The sequence below is a fragment of the Equus przewalskii genome, chromosome 17 (genome assembly GCF_037783145.1).
Source record: "Equus przewalskii isolate Varuska chromosome 17, EquPr2, whole genome shotgun sequence".
Lineage (NCBI taxonomy): Eukaryota > Metazoa > Chordata > Mammalia > Perissodactyla > Equidae > Equus > Equus przewalskii.
Genome location: NC_091847.1, coordinates 56,251,866 through 56,272,287, shown reverse-complemented (window position 1 = coordinate 56,272,287; position 20,422 = coordinate 56,251,866). Strand labels below are relative to the sequence as shown.

Sequence of the window (20,422 nt, the reverse complement as noted above, 5' to 3'; positions counted from 1 at the left end):
GTAGTCAGAGTTGAGCCCATTCTCTCTCCCCTCCTGCAAAACCCCATTACAGCAGTCCCTATACCTATTGTGACAAACCTGTATAAAAGTCTGCCTTATTGTTGTTTGGTTTTGTTTTGTTTTTTTGGTGAGGAAGATTCACCATGAGCTAAAATACATTGCCAACGCTTTTTTTTTTTTTTTTGCTTGAGGAAGATTAGCCCTGAGCTAACATCTGCACCAGTTTTCCTCCACTTTGTATGTGGGATGCCTCCACAGCATGGCTGATGAGTGGAGTAGGTCCATGCCAGGATTCAAACCCACAAACCTGGGCTGCCGAAGCAGAGCATGTGGAACCCCAACCATTCGGCCACGGGGCCCCTGCCTTATGGTTTTAACAAGTGTCAAGAATAATTTTTTCTTTAATATCTGTTCAATTTAAATGTATGAATATTCAATGCCTCAGCAATTCTTCTCCACTTCTACATACTATCATTCCTTGCATAACAATGTTTTGTCAATAACAGACCACATATGTGATGGTGGTCCCGTAAGATTAGTGCCACACAGGCTATGTGTGTAGTAGGTTATACCATCTAAATTTGCGTAAGTACTGAAGGGGAGGAAGAAATTTTCTCTACCCTTCTAGGTATAGCTGGTCTAAAAAATAAATTGACATGAGACAGATTAACAGGAGAAAAACAAACAAAAGTTTAATAAGATGTATCCATAGGAGAAACCCAGGGAAATCACAGAACTCGCCAAAATGGCAGAAGCCCTCATCTTAAATGCCATCCTCAGCTAAAGACAAAAGATGTTGCAGGGTGGGGAGAGTGTAAGCTTCAAAGGGAAGGAAGGTCTTCAAAGGTAGGTGAAAAGAAGCAAAGGTTTGGAAAACAAGTGTTTGTTTGACATCACAGAAACAGAAGAACACAGAGGGGAAGTCAACAAACAGGCTTATCTAGGTTCCTCCCTGTCTACCATCTAGTTCATATTATGCTAAGGTGACAGCTGGCTTCCTGACACAGGTTTTTTTAATCTGAATTCTTTCAGGCAGTTAAGGGGGAGGTGAGAAAAAAAACTTTGAGTCTTTTATCTCTTAAAAGTAATCACCCTAAAATAATCTTCATGTTAAAAAGACACATTATTGGGGTGGCAAATCTTGTTCCCCTTCAGCACCCTCTATGATGTTCACACAATGACAAAATTGCCTAATAATGCATTTCTCAGAACAAATCCCCATCGTTAAGTGACGCATGACTATATATACAGAACAGAAATGAATATATATGTTCAAAAAGAAATATACAAGAATGTTTATAGCAGCTTTACTTATTATAATCCCAAAATGGAAAAAAAAAAATTATCAATACTAGAATGAATAGCCAAATTGTGGGATATTCACACAATGGAAATACTACACATCAAAAAGAATGACTGAACTACTGTTATACAGAACATATGAATTTCACAAACATAATGTTGAGTGAAGGAAGCCAAACATACTAAAAAATACTGATTTATTCCATTTATAAAATGTTCAAAAGCAGGCAATACATATCAATGGTGATAAAAGTCAGACTAATGGTTACCTTCTAGAAGGATTAGTGGTTAAGAAGACATGATAATATAGCAGCATCTGGGATGCGAATAATATTCTAATTCTTGATCTGGGTGGTGGTTACACACGTGTGTTCACTTTGTAATCATTCTTCAAGCTGAATATTTAAGATTTCTGCCCTTTTCTGTATGCTATTCTTTAATAAAACGATTACTTCAAACAAACACCAACAAGAAAAAATGCCACCATGCTTAAAAATATTTTGGAATTGCCTTAAAATTCTGCCACTAACAGTCTTTGAACTTTGAATACAGTTTGATTTCTGACTCTCATCAAATCTCATTTGGAATCAAATCTAGGAAATGAGACAAAACCATCACTTTTTTAAAGAATAAAAACTCACACTTTGTGTCCTTCTTGTGTGATTTATAAAAACAAAATACAAAATTACACCCCATATATTTCAGGGAACATGCAAGTAACAACACACCAGGCTGAAGTGTCTCTCTATCTATATAGCCATGATCCCTGGTAGGGGTTTAACATTCACTCCTCTAGTGCTTTAGTTTTTTCTTTCAATTCTCTTGGAAGAATTCAATGCTTTTCATTATCATTTTGGCTGATCTCTCCCACCTACCTCCACCCCACACACACAAATGAATCAAAGGTCCATGAAGCCTTCCTTCATGAAAATTACAGCATGACTTATTGCTCTATTTCTCCCTTTTGGAAGAGTACAGTATGGAAAGGGAGGGGAAGGGTAACTGTACAACAGAGAAACTTGAGTTTCTACCTCAGCCAGGTGGTCAAGGTTAACACCAAGGGTGATGTGTCATATTGACAGCAGGTACTCTTTCTTTTTTTTTTCTTTGAGGAAGATCAGCACTGAGCTAACTACTGCCGATCCTCCTCCTTTTGCTGAGGAAGACCAGCCCTGAGCTAACATCCATGGCCATCTTCCTCTACTTTATACATGGGACGCCTACCACAGCATGGCCTCTACAAAGCGGTGCCATGTCCACACCAGGGATCCGAACCGGCAAACCCCGGGCCGCCGAGAAGCAGAACATGCGCACTTAACCACTGCGCCACCAGGACAGCTCCAACAGCATGTACTCTTGATATGATGTGATGGGAATGGCACTTTACCTCTGTGGTCTTCCTCTCTAAAACCCATAACCCCAGTCTAATCATGGGAAAAACAAATCAGAAAAATTCCATGAGAAGGGCTCCCTAGAATATTCCTGACCAGTATTCCTCAAAACTCTCAAGATCACCAAAAAAAAAATGAAAGAAAAGGAAAGGAAAACATCCCTAACACCTAGAAGAGCTTATCTCCGATTCAGCAAAGAACGAGAGTTTACCACTCTAACTTCACACTCTATAACAACGCTACAGAGCTGGCCTTGTCATCTTTAGAGCTCAGCTTCTAATCTTTACAATTCCTTCCACAATGAGAATGAAAGAGAACATCTGTAGACTCAGTATGGACACTAAAGTGGCATCCACAAGAAAGTGTTTTTCAAGTCCAAATTGGAAGACTAGCACTAGTATTTTGGATTTTGATTCAAAGTAACTTCTAGAGGGAGAAATATCAAAACTGCGCTTAACAACGCTAAGTGCCACTCCTGACTGCTAAGGAAATAAATGGTATTAGAAGATACCCACTTGGCTAGAAATGCTTTTTTCCTCTTTTTGGAGTATGCTGAAGAACCCTTTACCTACCTAACTTCAAATTCCTCTAATTCCATATATTCACTTACCTTTAATTTCACAGACTGCCATCTTTATACTTCCTTTGCTCCCTTTGCAAACATCATCTTGTGAATCATAGTAGGACAGGATTCCATTATCTAAAACAAACCAACGAGGCTGCCAACCTACAAACATTATAAATAACAAAAGAATAATTAGGAAATAAATTACTTTCATCACATAGAAAATTAAGATTTCAAAACTTGCCATCCAGGTTGTTACTTGGCTCTAAAATACATTCTGACAATGAAATTTTTAATGGTCGAGCTTTGCCCAAAATGTTCGTGCATCAATCTCCACTTTCTTGGGATAGATTTCTGGAGAAATCTCTAGATCAGCATAAATATGGGCAGTAATACCTTTATTCTGGCTCACAACCTTCTCATTAACAACCCATAAGACCCATCCTCAATAAGGGCCCTACACAGGGTGCAACGTAACTGCCCCTTTTCCTAAAAGAGAACAGACTTGGGTTATGACGTAATGGAAAAAGCAACAGAAGACATGGATTCTAGCCCCACCTTTACTATCATTCTTTAGTTGGATAACCTGGGACAAATCTTTCCATTTCAACAAATCTCAAAAATTCCCAGTCTCCAAAACGAGCAGATTGAACAAGACGACCTCACAGGTGCCACCCAGCCCTCTAATTCTGCAATGTGACCTTCCCCTCTCTTATAAAATACGTTGCCTAAGCAAGCTCCCCTGCACACAGTGAGCGCTGAATGAATTCCAGTCTCTTACGCAGTAGCTGCACACTCTTTGGAGAGGGTAAGGATTCCCCACTACTCCTCTCTCCTTGCCCTGCTGGTGCACAGCTCAGGCAGAAATGCTGGAAACAGTAATCGTTCATTTAATTACTATTTATTCAGTGGCTGGAGTGCACAACTATCACAGACTTGACTTCAAGGCAAAGCTGGGCATGAGGATGACGGCTTTCCTCAGAACCCAACTCGCACTCTTGCAGGCCAAACTCAGTGTTCCCTGAAATCTTATCGAGCACGCTACTAATTTACAATAGTTCACTGATTAATAACACAGTGACCATGCTGGAGGCAGTGTGACTGTCCTTGTTCCTTCTGTGACTATTAAATCATAATTCAGCCTGGTCACTTTAGACACAGCCTGCTATGGGACTGATCACTTCAGCTTTTCCAGGGCCAAACAGTACCAAGACAGTGGCAGATGGGCAAATCATTCTTACACGCTGATACAGACGCAGGACTCAGCTCCCCAAAGGGCTTCACCGGTGACACTTTTGAAATGACAACACTGAGTTATCATAAAAAGGTTAAATTTCACAGCAAGGAATGTCATAATACAGGTCAGAAAGATGGATATCCAAAATAATTAAAACAAGTTTCGGGTGCTTGGAAAATTCTTCTTACCAAGCACTATATTCCCTAACGAGGCCCAGCAAATTAGAAGGTAAGTTCTTTTGGTGCATGAACTTTATCTCATTCATCACTGCATTCCCTGCACCTACAATGGTGCCTGACACATAACAGGTGCTAGAAAAATGTTATTTCTCAAGTGACTGAATGAAAGAATGATTAAACACCAGAAAAGCGGGATATGACATATTATCCATGAGAGTACAGATGTGCAGGATATCTATGAAAGTATACTGTATTGGGCATACACAGAAATAATGAAAACATTATCTTTCCAAACACTAATCACTTTGGCAAACAAACAAATTATAAGCAGAGAGTAGTGAAAATATACTCCTCCACCCTGGATCCAGCATGCCTATAGGACAAATTATGATTTTTAAGCCTATATTATTGTAATTCAATATATTTTTTTTTTTTTTTGGTGAGGAAGATTGGCCCTGAGCTAACATCTGTTACCAATCTTCTTTTTTTTTTTTGGCTTGAGGAAAACTGTCCCTAAGCTAACACCTGTGCCAATCTTCCCCTATTTTGTATGTGGGATGCCTCCACAGCATGGCTTGATGCATGGTGTGTAGGTCAGCACCCAAGATCTGGGCCCATGAACCCAGGGCCACCAAAGCGAGTGGGCAAACTTAACCACTATGCCACCAAGCCAGCCACCTCAGTATTTCTCTAAAACAAATATTGCACAAAATGTTTCATTTAAAATTTGTAGCAACTTGAAAGGTGACCATGGTTAAGTACATTAATCTAATTAAGTCTACTAATTATCTCTACACACCTTTTTGAAGAAATATTTAGTACAACACTCTCTAATTGATTCACACATATATATAACAGAGGGCTATATCTGTGAAAAGATTCATAGGTATTCCCTTTTTTAAAATTCTTTTTTAAAAAATACATTCTTTTTATCTCAAACTACCAATTCTACTGAAATCCTTCTTCTCTACAATGGAGTCTCAAAGAACACTGTCATCAAACTGGAGCCTTCCTTAAAGATCACTTAGTATGAACAGCTGTTCATCCCTCTGACCTAAGATGAATTAAAATTAATAGTCAGCATGCCACTGAGCCAAATTTGAATTTTCAAAATGGAATTTTTCCAAACAAAAGATTTCATTTCAGCAAGCTTCGACATCGCATACTAGCAGTTAACTTAAATGCTCTGTAAAGATGAAAACCTTAAGCACATGTGGTTAAAAGCTCAGCCAGCCGGTGCTCAGTGCCATAGGAGATTCTGGGGAAAGACCCGCCACCAAGACCACATTTCGCTCCAGGAATAAATCATGACTCATCTCAGTAATTGCCCATTGCTCCGGGCTACGCATAAGTGGTTCTGCCCACATGACCTCCCAATCACTGTGCTTATGAACAAGTTTGCAATGAAGTGATCATTTGTGTCTCAAAGCCCAGGAACTACTGTCTTAAAGTTAAGAGAACATCTCAACTAAACGGTATAACTGTTCTCACAACTGCCCAAATGAAAATGCTTAAAAACTATTTACCTCACTTTTTAAATGTTTCCTGTTAAAACATATATTTATAGGAACAAATTGTTTGACTTTTTTTTTTAGATTGGCACCTGAGCTAACAACTGTTGCCAATCTTTTTTTTTTTTTTCCTGCTTTTTCTCCCCAAATCCCCCCAGTACATAGTTGGGCATTTTCAGTTGTGGGTCCTTCTAGTCACAGCATGTGGGACATCACCTCAGCATCGCCTGATGAGTGGTGCCATGTCCGTGCCCAGGATGGGAAGGAGTGAAACCCTGGGCCACCGAAGCAGAGTGACCGAACTTAACCACCCGGCCACGGGGCCGGCCCCTGTTTGACATTTTAGTTCAAACAAAATAAAACATCTACGTATCATAAATGTTAAGCATTTGCTGCTATAAATCTGGCTTTGGCGTTCCAATTAACAAAAAAAATAGAGGCCACTGTAGCTCAGTAGTTATGCCTTAAAGCGTTTACGTGCAGATTTTGCACAAGGTCAGATGGACACAAGATGACTGCATTTACTAAGGGGGTCAATACTTTTGGCAGAGTGAATAAGTGGGCAGCAAGTCAAGATTTGCTTATTGTACTGGACCAAGAAATGTTTGCTATTTAGTCTTATTTTAAACCCACTCCCTTTCCTCTAATTTGGTGAGATCATAGAATTCTGGAGATGGAAGTTACCTTCAGGATAAACTAGTTGATCACCCTGGCCTTATCAGATTGAGATCTTGAGAGGCTGACTTGTCCTTACAGTTGGTTGATGACAGAGATGGGACTACAACTGATTTAAGGTTTTTATTAAAGCCAGGCTGTTGGTGCTGGCTCTTTAGTGCTGGTCTCTCATTCCTACAGAAACACCTAACTCCTTGGAGTTTTTCCTTCTAACCTACTTCACGGGTGAAACTGACTTGCCTGCTCCACTTCTGTGTATTGCGCTTTCTTCCACCTTTTCTCACACACTTAACCTGAATCCCCCAACATAAGGGCACCTCATTGACAACCACCCCCTAAGGGAATAGTATATGGGGACAGCTTCCAAAATCATGCTTGCTACACTCTAACAACTTCAACAGGAGAACTTTGAAAATGAACCACGTTGCTAAGGGAATTAAAAGAAATATACAAAAAATTTCTTAAAATTAAATCTTGATCTTAAAAGGTTCATTACAGTCCTATAACTGGACAACTCAGTTATGAACAAAATACTGAATTAAGCGTGAATAAGGACAGAGATTGCGACAACACATGTACAGGGACTAGGAATGGTTCCGGAAGCTACAGGAGGAAACAGAAGTATTATGACACCGGCAAAAAAGCGATCAGGGACACTTCCCACCCTCGGGAAGGTGCGCAGTCTCGAACTGTCCTCTGCAGAGGCCAGACGGGCTCTAGCCAGGGACAGAATGAGGGCTTAAGCTCGGGAACCAAATAGAGCCGACTCGCTGTGAGGGTCCCCGCGGGCCAGGGAGAGGGAACGGAGCCCCTGACCCGCCGTCTCCGCAGCCTCCCCGCCTAACCCGCCCAAGCCCTCCCCGCTGCCCCCAAGCGCCCGAGCCCTCGTACCTGTGAGATAGTTGGTCCACTTGTACAGAACCCCCTCCATGCTTCAGAGCCCGGCGCCGCGCATCCTCCCGGCCCGGCGCCGGCCGCGGTGATGGAGTAGGCGCTGAGCCTGGGCAGCCCCTCCCGGCCCGCCCCGACCCTCCCCGGGCGCCCCCAGCCGGCACCAAGCCGCCGTCCGCCCGCGCGCGCCGCCGGGACGTGGCGGCCCTTAGAGGCCGGGACGGCGGCCGCCGCGTGGAGCTGGGGGGCCGCGAGGTGTGGGCTCAGGCATCCCCGGGCAAGCCGCCGCGGCGGCGGGGGCGACGGCAAATTCGCGGCCGCGGTCGGCCTCCCGTTGGCGCTTCGGCGGCCCGGCTGCTCCCTCCCGCGCCTCAGCGCTCCCTCGTCCGCGCCCGCCTTCCTTCCCCCCGGGCTCCCCGTTTGTTTTCATTGACCCCGACGTCGCTTTCACTTCCTGGATGAAAGGGGCCGGCTCGTCCCGGGAAACCCCTCCCCGGCGGCGGGGCTGGAGGAGCAGGCGCGGCCTGCCGCCCCGCCGCGGGGCTGGAGGCTGCGCGCGGAGGGCGGGCCGCCCGGCTCCCCACCTCTTCCCTCAGGCCCTCGGCCGGCGGGGCCGGGGCTCGCCGCTCTCCTCCGGGCCGCCGAGGCTCGGACCCATCATCCCCCGGGGCCGAGGCCTCCGGGCCCCAGACGGGCGCGCAGCCTGGGGCCGAACGAGGACGAGCTCCCCGCGCACTCGGCCCGCGGGCGCTGTTTTAGGCCTCTCAGGTTTTCCGAAAACTAAGCCCCGGATCCTTCCGGCGGTTGTTTATTCAAAAACACAAAACTTCCTTTTTATGTGTGCTTCGTTTCCTCCTTTCATTCCGGGAGTGCGAGAAATTGTCTCCCGAGAAGGCAGTGTGCTGCTGAGAGTCCTCGGGCCGGGGACGGCGCGGGGCCCCGAGGAGCTGTGATCGCGCCACCACTTCCCTTTAGGGTACAGAACATGCAACCGAACTTTGGAGTTTATTTTATTCCAAAAGTGTTTTTAATGATTTTCTAAAATCCTGTTTGGAAATGATCATCTTACATAATTGACAATAATTTTCAGATTGATGGAATTCTGCAAACGTTAAGCAGATACAGCAGGCCCAGTGCTGCGGCTTTTCTTAGCATCACTGAGGCAGAATAACACCTCCCCTTCCAGAACCTGATCCAGGCCTTCGCTGAAGCCTTTCTGGTCTGGGTGAAGTCTTTGGGTTCACTTGGAAATAAGGTGAATGGATCGATGCATATGTAATAAGTCCCATGTAGTTAAATGTTAATGATAGAATCCAAGCGGGTATAAGGCCGCGGTGACGAGATAGCAAAGTTCCATTTTTCTGTATGTTCGCAAGTTTTTCATACTAAAACGTGGAGGGGGTGGGTAAGGCTGGCTTTGTGTCAGACTTGGTCAAATCCCCCACCGCGTAGTGGCTGTGAGATTGGAACAAAATGCCCAATATTCAGATGACCTCGTGTTCTCATCTGCGTAACGTGGGTAATTAGCGATCTGGCAGAGTTGGGAGGAAAAGTGACACTGCCAAGAGCTTCTCGCGCCCTCCGAAGGCCCTCAAATCAACGGCGGCCCCGAGTGGTGCGGGAGGGAAACGCAAACCCAGCCGCCAGCCCGAATCGCCGGCGGCGGCTGTGGAAAAGGCCTTTCCCGGGGCGGGGAGCAGCGGCCCCTCCGTCCACTCGCGACCAGGTGGCCGTGAGCTTGTGTGTGGCTTCGCCTGGAACCTCTTAATGCACGACTCCGACCCCGAGAAGGCGCGCTTCAAGGACACCCCAGAAGCAGAATGCCTCCCACGACACCCGCTAATTCTCTAGGGGTCTGAGGAGAAGCCTCTGACGCGCAGAAATGACAGCCGTATTCTCTGACTGCCACATCTCACCCTAGGCTGTTTATTTCGTGATTTGCCGGTTTCATTCCAGGAAGCGCGAGCGTGACTACCAAACCCTGAGGAAACCGGCTGTAAAACATGCGGCCACAGCGAGGAGAAGCGGTGCGATTGCGCAGTGTTGCCTTAGCGACTGAGGACAGCCAGTTGAAGCGCCGGGGACCGCGGGGACGCGACCCTCCCGGACTGGCGGACGCGCCGCTGCCGAGCGCGCCGCCGGGGGGCGGAGCCACGCGCCGCCGGCCCCGGCCCTTTGTGACGTAGCACAATGCCCGCCACGTGTCGGAACGCAGCTGCGGGGCGGACCCCCGGCGACAGTGCCACGCGTGAGGGAACGCGGTGGCCAACTGGAGCCGACTCCAGGAATCATGCATTTCTTATTCAGAGTAATCGTTTTCTTTTCCGTGTGGGGCATTTTCACTGCTCAGGGACAAAAGGAAGACAGCACAGAGGAAGTGAAAATAGAAGTTTTGCATCGTCCAGAAAACTGTTCTAAGACAAGCAAGAAGGGAGACCTGCTAAATGCCCATTACGACGGATTCTTGGCTAAAGACGGCTCGAAATTCTACTGCAGGTAGGAAATGCTGCGAACTGCTCCCGCGGCCAGTGCATGCGCGAAATCTCGCCTCCCTGCACCAGCCAGAAGCCCAATTGAAAGTTGTGCCTTTATTTTTAAGGGGGGAAAATCAGACTCGATGCAGTAGTGCCCTATTAAACTGAGTGTTACTTTTTAAGTTAGAAAATCTTGGCCCTAGAAATTATCAAAAATATACTACATCCACACGGCCCTCGCCTCCCCCCCCCGCCCCCCAGCATCGCCACTGCTCTTGAGACCTATAGAAGTAGGTCAAGGTGCTGACTGTAAGGATGTTCGCGCTTTTCTTTTGCCGTGGGTGGGAGTGTCTTTACGGAGGATTACGTAGGGTAGTTTAAAAGAGTTTTTTCTGGCCTTCAGAAGCAAGATGTTTACAGGCTGAGGGCCACTTTCCAACTGAATCAAGAGGCCACTACAATAATGGCTTTCCTTGGTGACTTCTGGGCCTTGTGTCCTCCCACCTGCCCCGCTACTACTCTGATTTAATTGATGGTTTATTACTCAGGGGGAGAATGTCTTTTCTTCATGTGTGCAATTACCTTATACAGATAGGATTGGGGAAAGTGCTTTACATTTAGGAGAAAATAGAGATATTGAGTAAGAAGAAAAGATGCAAATTTTAATTACCATTTCAATGAATTTTTGAGGCTAAAGTTGCGCTATCATTTTTCAGAATAAACCCAGAGAGGTTAGAGTTATTTGGGCAAGTCATGCACCTAGTTAGGGGCAGGAGACCCATTAAAAAGTTAACTAACTGTTGAATAGTTTTTGTAAAGATGACAACAAAAAAGAAAATGAGATTACTCCTGATGACTAGCTTTGAGCAAATCATACCTCTTTCTGGCTATTATAGGGGAAGTTTGAGCCAAACAGCCCACCAGGGGGTTCAGAATGAGTGCTAATGTAGGAAAGGAGATGGTTAGAGAGGACTCCAAGTTTGAATTACAACAATGCCCAGCTGTGTTTTAAAGTTTGATTTTATTTTTCTTGAAATTAGCTTACCTACATTTTGTTTTTTATTATAGCCGGTCGCAAAATGAAGGCCATCCCAAATGGTTTGTTCTTGGTGTTGGGCAAGTCATAAAAGGCCTAGATATTGCTATGATGGATATGTGCCCTGGAGAGAAGCGGAAAGTGATCATACCCCCTTCATTTGCATATGGAAAGGAAGGCTATGGTAAGGTGTTTTAATATTTTGTCTGTAAAATATATTTAAAAATAAATCACAGACTTCTGGGTGTATATCCAAAAGAATTGAAAGCATGGTCTCAAAGAGATGTTTCTTTACCCATGTTCATTGTAGCACTATTCACAGTAGCCAAAAAGTGAAATAACCCAAATGTCCATTGACCAATGAATAGATAAATGAAATGTGCTGAATACATACAGTGGAATATTATTCAGCTGTACAAAGAAAGGAAGTTCTGACATATGCTGCAACATGGGTGAACTTTGAGTACATTATGCTAAATGAAAAAAACAAGTATCGTATAATTCCACTTACATGAAGCACCTAGAGTACTCAAATTCATAGAGACAGAAAGAGAAGGGTGGTCGCCGGCCTGGGGGAGAGGGGAATAGGTAATTGTTGCTTAATGGGTGTAGAGTTTCAGTTTTGCAAGATGAGATAGTTCTGGAGATTGGTTGCACAACAATATGAATGTACTTAACACTACTGTGCACTTAAAATGGTTAGATAGTAAGTTTTATGTTACATATATTTTCCCGCAATGAAAAATTTTGAATCACTAAAAAAAATAAAATAAGAAGTCTTAGAGGAAATAATTACAGAACTATAGGGGCCAATAAACCTTAGCTCTATCTAGTCCAGTCCAGCCCAGTCCCCTCTTTTTACATATAAAGAAAATAAGACATTGTTGGAATACAGATCTCTGTGTCCAGAATTCTTTCCCCCGCATACTGGCAACACTCATAATGATCTTGTATGTTCTATAAGCTTTACCTTAGTCATTTTTATTTGTTTTTAGTATATATTATTTTATTAATTATTACATAAATGTCTATAGCACATACCTTTGGTAAGCAGTACCAAAGTCAAATTCATAAAACTCAGGAAACTGAAAATATGATTTTCCAGTAAAAGGACAGCACTGGAACATTGTGAAAAGAACATCTGAAATATAACAAGCTGTCAGTCACTATTACCCAAATTCAGGAGAAGCTTTGAAATGTGGAAGAAATGAACTGCTTCTTTCACTTTCTTACTTATTTTTAAAATCCTAGGGTGAGATCTGAGAACCTAGGTAAAGCAGATAAATGGGGAAAATGTTTGAAACCCATATGAAGACTCTTCCTAACCAATAATAAAAATGACCTATCCCGAGAAAGAGGCAGGTTCATTACCAAGTGGCCTGCTAACAAAAAATACAAGTGACCTTAAATCTGTGAGAATACTTAATTTTATTCATAATTAAAGAAAGGGAAATTACAAAAACCAGACATGATTTTCACTCATCAGACTACAAAGATATGAAAGTTGGCAAAGACATGGGAAAACCAGCAGTCTCATGAATTATTGCTGGGAATGTAAATAATTTGACCTCTCGAGCAATTTCTATCAAAATTTAAAATGCGATATCCCACGACCCAGTAGCTCTATTTGCAGGAATGTGCACAAGGTATGTGTAAAAGAACATTCCTTGCAGACTTTTTTTTTGGTAGCAAGAGACTGGAAACTACCTGAGTATCCATTGATAGGAAATTAGTTAAATTATGGTATATCTATACAATGGATTACTGTGCAGCTAGTAAAAAGAATGAAGCAGAGCCATATGTATTAATATGTTAAAAATAAAGTGGGATAGAATATATCATGGAAGGAATATTTATTGAGCATCAGTGCCAGGCTCTGTTCTAGGCACTGAGCATGAAGCAGTGAACAAAGCAGAAACAATTCTCCATCCTCCATGAGGTTACACGTGACGGGGAATTTCACGTATGCATCATGTTTCTACATGGACTATGTCTGGAAGGGTACACAGTCATCTGATGACATTAAGCGTTCCTGGGATTGAGGCCTGAGGGTCAAGGAGAAGAGATTTCTTCTCCCTCTATAATGTTTTCTACTGTTTAAATTTTTACCTTGTGCATGTATTAATTTTTGCAAAATTACATTTTTAAAAATCACTAAAGTTAAAAGTGAAACAGAGTAGAGAAATTTTTATAAAGGGGGAAAATGAGCAGTCTGGCAGAGGGACAGTTTCCATCTTGTGTTCTCAGTTAGGTCTTTGCTTCCTGTTGCTGTGTGAAGATTATAAAGAATGAATCTTTATCTCTTCGTTCTATGTGGAGCCCTTGCTAACTCCACCTATTTGAAATATTTAGTATGTAGTTAAAGTAAAAATTAATTTTCTACGATGAGATATTGTCCTTACTCCCAAATATTTTGTTGAAATGGCATGCCCTCTTTGAGGCTCTGTGTTTACTCATTAAGAGTAGTGATTCCCTCATCTGTTCATTCCAGCAAGAGCAGGGGATCACTGCCCCAAATTGGATTGGAGGAAGGGTAGTGGTTCAAGTCAAACCCAATCAGACTTAAAACTCCTAAAGAGAGAGTTCCAGATAACAACAGCTTCGTTTTCAATGCTTTTTGCCAATCATTTGGTCCCGTCAGAATAGCTCCCATGGAACCATAGTTTGTGTATCCTATTTTTATTTGTAGAGGAACCTGGGAGAGAGAGAAAATTGAATTGAAATTAAACTGAATGCAATACTTTTCCTAAAAATGTTGTCATAGGTTGAGGCCAGTTGTCTTTCAGTCTCTTTAATCGAATTTTCAGCATTTCCTTTCTCTCTTGTGTTGTCTCATCAGATGCCTCCACGTTCTGCCTACTACCGCAACACCCACTCCCCGCTCTGCCTAGAGCACCCACGTCCGGCATCAATAGGTGCTTACCCTGGATCCCATTACCCAAAGGCAAATGACTACTAAGTTAATCCTTTCTGTAAACTAATTTATGCTTAGATATGAATGACTACCCAGGCTGCCTAAGCTGTTCATAAACCAGACTCTTGCTGCAGAGATGTAGAAATTTGACTTGCCGTAGTTAGTTCATATTCAATCTGAAGTGTCACCAATAAACATAAAAATAGTGAATCTGGCTAGTAACACCACCAACGCTTCATTTCACGTATAAGGAAAAGGAGACCCAAGTGTGTTCTTTGTGACGTAAACTGCTAGTTTACCTGCATTACAGTAGTTCAGATTAGATTATCTTAAAAGTTGCAGTGTAGACCATAAGTAACTGCTTAACACAACTTCTTGATCAGATGAACTTTTTTAAATAAGTTGTTATTAAGACCTAACATTAGCTATAACTTTGTTTTAGGTAGTACTTGAAGAAGTCTTTCCTCTGCGCAGTGTCCTTGCCTCATGTCACAGAGCACCCCTGCATGTTTGAAATGCATGTGACTTGTTAGTGCTTTAATTAACAGTCCGTGTGGTATGTATAGATTCTTTACATTAACTCCTACGTCTTTGATCTGCTTGTCTAAATACAAGGAATTCTATAACAAATGCACATTTCTCTTTTCTTTATACTATAATTTTTTTGCAAGAAAAAACCTAATTGGCAATATTTTCTTTTCTATGTTCACAGTAGAATTATTCAGAAACTTCAACTTGTAATATTTGTTTCTTAAGAAATTTTAATTTATGTTTGAATTCGTTTTTAACTATTGTCAGATGTTATTTTTCTGTCATAAAGAGATCCTAATGGGCCAGAATAGGAATGAGTTTTGTAAAAATGATCATTGACTCAATCTCTAGCTCTTTTACTCTAAAGTCGGATAATATGAGGTACATCGATTGGGACGGTCGCATTAGTCACGTGATGTGTGGGTAGATTTTTCTGTGTCCTCGATTTGGAGGTGACTGATCCATTTTTCCTTTTGGCTGTAACTTTAAAGCCCTTTTCTCTTTGGATTATATAAATACTTTAGCAAGAATTCTCTACTTTTTCATTAAAGAAATTACTGTTTCCTTCAGAGAACAAACTTAGCCATTTTAAAAATAAACAGTAGGCGTCATTCATTTGGCAAATATTTAAGTGACCATGATGGATCAGGTACTGTGTGAGACTCTGGGAATATGCTGGTGACACAAGCCACCCACTGCCTCTTAGCAAGTCCTTTTGGCAGGTTGGTTTATAAAATGGTCATCTGAAATAGCCCATAGCTTGCTAAAATCATCTGTGACATCAGTTAATAGGTTAACTTTATTAAAGAGAACTATTCAACTGAATACTGAAATTTTTTATTGTGATTAGAAATTTCTTCATAAAATTGTTACTGGTTTATTCTGTCATTGCACTTTTTTTTTTGCTGAGGAAGATTCACCCTAAGCTAACATCTGTTGCCAATCTTCCTCTTTTTGCTTGAGGAAGATTCACCCTGAGCTAACATCTGTGCTAGTCTTCCTCCATTTCATATGTGGGTCTCTGCCACCGCCTGGCCACTGATAAGTGGTGTGTGTCAGCACCCGGGAACCAAACCCGGCCTGCCCACACAGAGTGCACCAAACCCAACCACTAGGCCATGGGGCCAGCCCCTCATTGCGCTTATTTTTTAACGTCTGTAAAGAACTTGAAAGTCAAATATATTGATACGTATGTTTTATTTATGCTTCCAAATAACTACACAAAATCATTTTCTAAAAGATTACTGATCTACGCTTTGAAATTTTTCTGCCCATGCATTTCTTGTCTGCACCAGTTCTTTGCTGTATAATGATGGGTTATATTAATAAAAATTACATGATTTATATTTATTTTAATTTAACCAGGAAATAATGGTCTGCTAGGTCCTTAGAACTGACTTGATGTAAAAACATATGGAAAAAAATCCTAAAAAGTATTTAGAAAGCAGTTTTTATAAATATGAATAATGTAATCATAATGCCATAATGGCTATTTGTGAATAAATATTTGAACGTTATCTTCATGTAAGTTAAACTGTTAAAAAAATGTATACCTTTAGCCGAAGGCAAGATTCCCCCTGATGCAACATTGATTTTTGAGATTGAACTTTATGCCGTGACGAAAGGACCACGAAGCATTGAAACATTTAAACAGATAGACACGGACAATGACAGGCAACTCTCTAAAGCCGAGGTAATTCAAACAGATTTCATATGTCTAATCTAATTTTTTATCACAATTTAAATACTTCTGTGTTACAGCTATGATTTTTTTACTTCTACCTAGTGTGGGCTGATTACTTTGCTTTTATAGAGCTGGTTACAAAAAAATCTAAGCTCCAAGAAGAAAATGTGCTTTTTCAATATAAAATTTGTAACCAGATCATCCTGTTCAATTTCCTTTCTCCCTGCTGCAAGAGGGTCATTAAAATACTAAACTCATCTCTACAGGACATTTCCAGCATCTAGACTACAGGGGCAGATCTCTTTCAAGCAGCACTGTAAGAATTTGTCACAGGGCAAATAATTCCCACCTCATAGGATGGCAAGGATTACATGAGATGATGAAAAGAGCTAGCAAGAATTTGAATTGCGTGGGCTAGAAGGTTGGTCAGGAGGAGCCAGAAGTTCAGCTCCCTAGCTTCTGCATCCCAGTTAGTCTTATATATGAATTGAAGGATTAATAAAGATCTCAGAATAATAATAATAATAGATAATTTTATCACATTTTCTCAGTACCGGGTACAATTATAAATTCATTAGTGTGTGAACTCCTTTAATCTCCATGACAGTTTATGAGGCAGACACTATTGTCATCGTCTCCAATTTATAGATGAGGGAAATAAATGATGCCCAGACAGGTTAAGTAACTAGCTTAAGGTTACACAGCTGTAAGTGGCAAAACCAGACTGCAACCCCAGCGATGTGGCTCCACTGTGGTGCTCTTAACCATGAGTCTACCCTGCCTCTTTCAGGGAATTCCCAGCATGAATGTTTCAGGGCTAGTGTTTGTTTCATTGAAGTCTAGTGCCTTCCTTAATCTCACTGACTAGACTCTTTTTGCTTAAATTGGGTAACCCAGTTGTCTCCCCTCTTGTTTGGAGGCAGTTTAACTTTCATAACTGTACCGCCTACGTAGGTAATAAAAGGCAACTGCGTCATTGATTTCAAGTGATAAGAGGAAGCCCCTTTTCTCTGTTTCTTTTCCTCTCCCTCTCCAATCCTTTCCCCACCCTAATTCCACTTCCTTCCCCAAGATGTTAGTAAGGACTTTCCCGGGAAACTCTGGTTGGTCAGTGATAGAGGAGGGGTAAGGGACTGCCTTGTTCCTTCAGAGGAGCAGTTAGAGGGGTGGCACACTGTCCCCAGTCTGTACCTTCTCTTGACTTCTTCTCATCCTCTTGAGAGGAACAGCAGCTGCAGGTGAATCCACAAGGTACCCAAACCCCAGCCTGTGCACACAGACTGTTCAGTATCCCTTGCACATCGAGGCACGTGCTGCAGTTTGAATACTCCTCAGTAGCCTTAGGGGATCTTCAGTTCTTTTCTGCAAAGTAAAAGTAAAGAAAGTCCAAAATAGTGACCTGCTTGGCTATGGTCTGCCCACGTGTTTCTCAGGTGTCAGGGACCAGCTGCATTATCACTGGATGGATGAGAGGTTTTCGTATGCTTGGATAATAACAGCTGTCTTTATTGACACCCCTGAACACGACTCTAAGCCTCACATCAATCCTGCAATGAAGATACTCTTTTCCTCTTTTTACAGATGGCAAAACTGAGGTTCAGAAAGGTTAAATCATTTTTCCAGGACCACACAGCCAGTACATGGCAAAGCCTGGATTTGAAACATGGCTAAAAGAAACACTATCCTTCATCATCAAATTTAGTCAGTTATTTCTTCAGTATAAGTAAGGTGGGGGGAGAAGGGGAACACAGTATTTTTATTAAATTACTAAGTGGAAACTGTGGAACCCATTACCAGCAAAATTAAGGTCATGTTCTGACTCCCTTTTTGTACCTCTTCACTACAGTTTACTGGAAAAGTACATTTTGAGAGTCAGCAATATTCATTATGAAAATATTTTTACCTACTTAGAAACTGAGGAATATTTGAGGCTGTTTAAAATTCTTTACACCTACGTAGGATTACTAAGGCTCTATTGGAAGAAAAAATGCATCTCCGTCCTATAGGACTGAAGTCACATTTGAGAACAGTTGATATATCTTTCATTAAAATCTATTGATCGTTCTAAAATAAACTCTACTCCCGATGGATTGAGTTTGGGATATGTATTGCTAAAAATCTCTCAGGGTTCAACGTGAGCCTTCAAAAATACTCTTGCCTCTAAAATTCCCAACCTTGCTAAACATTTTCTCCAGCTATTGTACATTGCTTTCTTTGGCTATAATATATATTAAGGTTTTCCAGTGGAAATATAATTGAGTCACATATATAATTTTAAATTTTTAGTAGCCACATCTTAAAAAGTAAAAAGAAACAGGTGAAATTAATTTCAAGGATGTTTTGTTTAACCCAGTATGTCTAGAATATTACCATTTCAACATAAAATCAATATAAAAATTATTAATGAGATACTTTTGGGTTGTCTTCAAAATTTATTGAGTATTTTGCCTTACAGTAGCATATCTCAATTTGATCCACCCACATTTCAAGTACTTAATAGTCAGGTGTTGCTAGTAGCTACATATGAGGCAGGGCTTATGTGTCTTTGCTGAGAAAAACATTGTATTATATAGAGAAAAAGGGAATACTTCAGAATATCTGTTCTTTATTTGACATTATTATTACAGAGATTGTCATGGTTTGTGGATTTGGGGGAGAGCTGGAGAAGCATAGAAGAATTAAGAAAATTAAATTTTATTTCAAAACCTGTGATTGGGTTTTATTGATGATACAGCATATTCATTAATTTTATAGATTATAGAAATGACAAGTTCGATTTTAGTCACTAATGGATTTCCTTTGATAGCATGGACAGTGTATATTATTAGAAGGTATTTAGTTTCAACAAAATTCAATTCAGTTCATCTTTGAGTATGTACTACTAACCATCTGTAGTCTCAAGAGAAGCTAATTGGAAGATCAGCTTCTCTTCAGAAAATTGCTTCAAAGGTTAAAAAAAATAAAACCTCAAATAGCTTTAAAAGAATTTTTTTTTTTGAACAGCCTTCTGTGTTTCCTCTGTGCTTAGGCTGTTCCCTCTGCCAAGAATGCCCTTTGCCTACTTCATTTTTTTTTTAAGTACTCTGTTTTTTTTTTTAGGTGTGCTTTTTGGTGAGGAAGATTGGCTCTGAGCTAACATCTGTTGCCAGTCTTCCTCTTATTTTATGTGGGATGCTGCCACAACGTGGCTTGACGAGCAGTGCTAGGTCCACGCCCAGGATCCAAACCTGCAAACCCTGAGCTGCCAAAGCAGAGTGCGTGAACTTAACCACTACGCCACTGAGCTGGCCCCTTTTTTTTTCTTTTAGGTACGCTTTTTGGTGAGGAAGATTGGCCCTGAGCTAACATCTGTTGCCAATCTTCCTCTCTTTTTTTTTTCTTCTCCCCAAAGCCCCAGTCCATAGTTGTACATCCTAGTTCTAAGTCCTTCTAGTTCTTCTATGTGGGATGCTGCCACAGCGTGGCTTGATGAGTGGTGTGTAGGTTCGCACCCAGGATCCAAACCCATGAACCCCAAGCCATTGAAGGAAGTGGTGCACACAAATTTAACTACCACACAACCAGGCCAGCCCCATAAAAATTTTGTATCACTTATTATAAGTAGTCTTAAGTATTGAGTTTCTTTATGTAAACATTTCCTCAAAGTTACTGGAAATTTATTGTGATATCTTTTTATTAAAGAAATATTGTTTTGGCCCTCTAGATAAATCATTACCTGAAAAGGGAATTTGAAAAAGATGAGAAGCCACGTGACAAGTCGTATCAGAATGCGGTTTTAGAAGATATTTTTAAGAAGAATGACCATGATGGTGATGGCTTCATTTCTTCCAAGGAATACAATGTATATCAACATGACGAACTATAGCATATTTCTATTTCTAAATATTTTTAGCTACTTACTGTACTTTATATGTAAAACAGTCACATTTCTCCAAGTTATATTTTCTCTTTTTCCCCCATGAGAACATATTTTGATCCCCTCAATACATGTAATTTGGGAATAATAAATGCGAGGCTATTTTGCAAATTTAA

The 20,422-nt window shown here is 41.5% G+C and overlaps 2 protein-coding genes across 3 annotated transcripts in view; one reads left to right on the top strand and one right to left on the bottom strand.

Annotated features, from left to right (window-relative positions):
• The window catches only part of PLEKHA3 (pleckstrin homology domain containing A3), a 24,976-nt gene extending 16,590 nt beyond the window's left edge, over window positions 1–8,386 (bottom strand). The window contains exons 1-2 of the mRNA XM_008515489.2: window positions 7,752–8,386; window positions 3,304–3,420 (exon numbers count right to left, since the gene is read on the bottom strand). Of these exons, the coding sequence (XP_008513711.1) occupies window positions 3,304–3,420; window positions 7,752–7,791 (157 nt within the window). The 5' untranslated portion in view covers window positions 7,792–8,386. The remainder of the gene's footprint in view (window positions 1–3,303; window positions 3,421–7,751) is intronic.
• On the top strand, window positions 8,281–20,422 carry FKBP7 (FKBP prolyl isomerase 7). 2 transcript variants are annotated; one of them, XR_011528456.1, is made up of 5 exons: window positions 8,281–10,247; window positions 11,294–11,445; window positions 14,618–14,731; window positions 16,266–16,399; window positions 20,094–20,422. XR_011528456.1 is itself a non-coding variant. In XM_008515490.2 (4 exons), the coding sequence occupies exons 1-4, from the start codon at window positions 10,042–10,044 to the stop codon at window positions 20,253–20,255; spliced, it is 654 nt and encodes a 217-aa protein (XP_008513712.1). In that variant the 5' UTR covers window positions 8,281–10,041; the 3' UTR covers window positions 20,256–20,422. The 2 variants fall into 2 exon arrangements, 1 of the variants encoding a protein (XP_008513712.1); XM_008515490.2 differs by lacking the exon at window positions 14,618–14,731.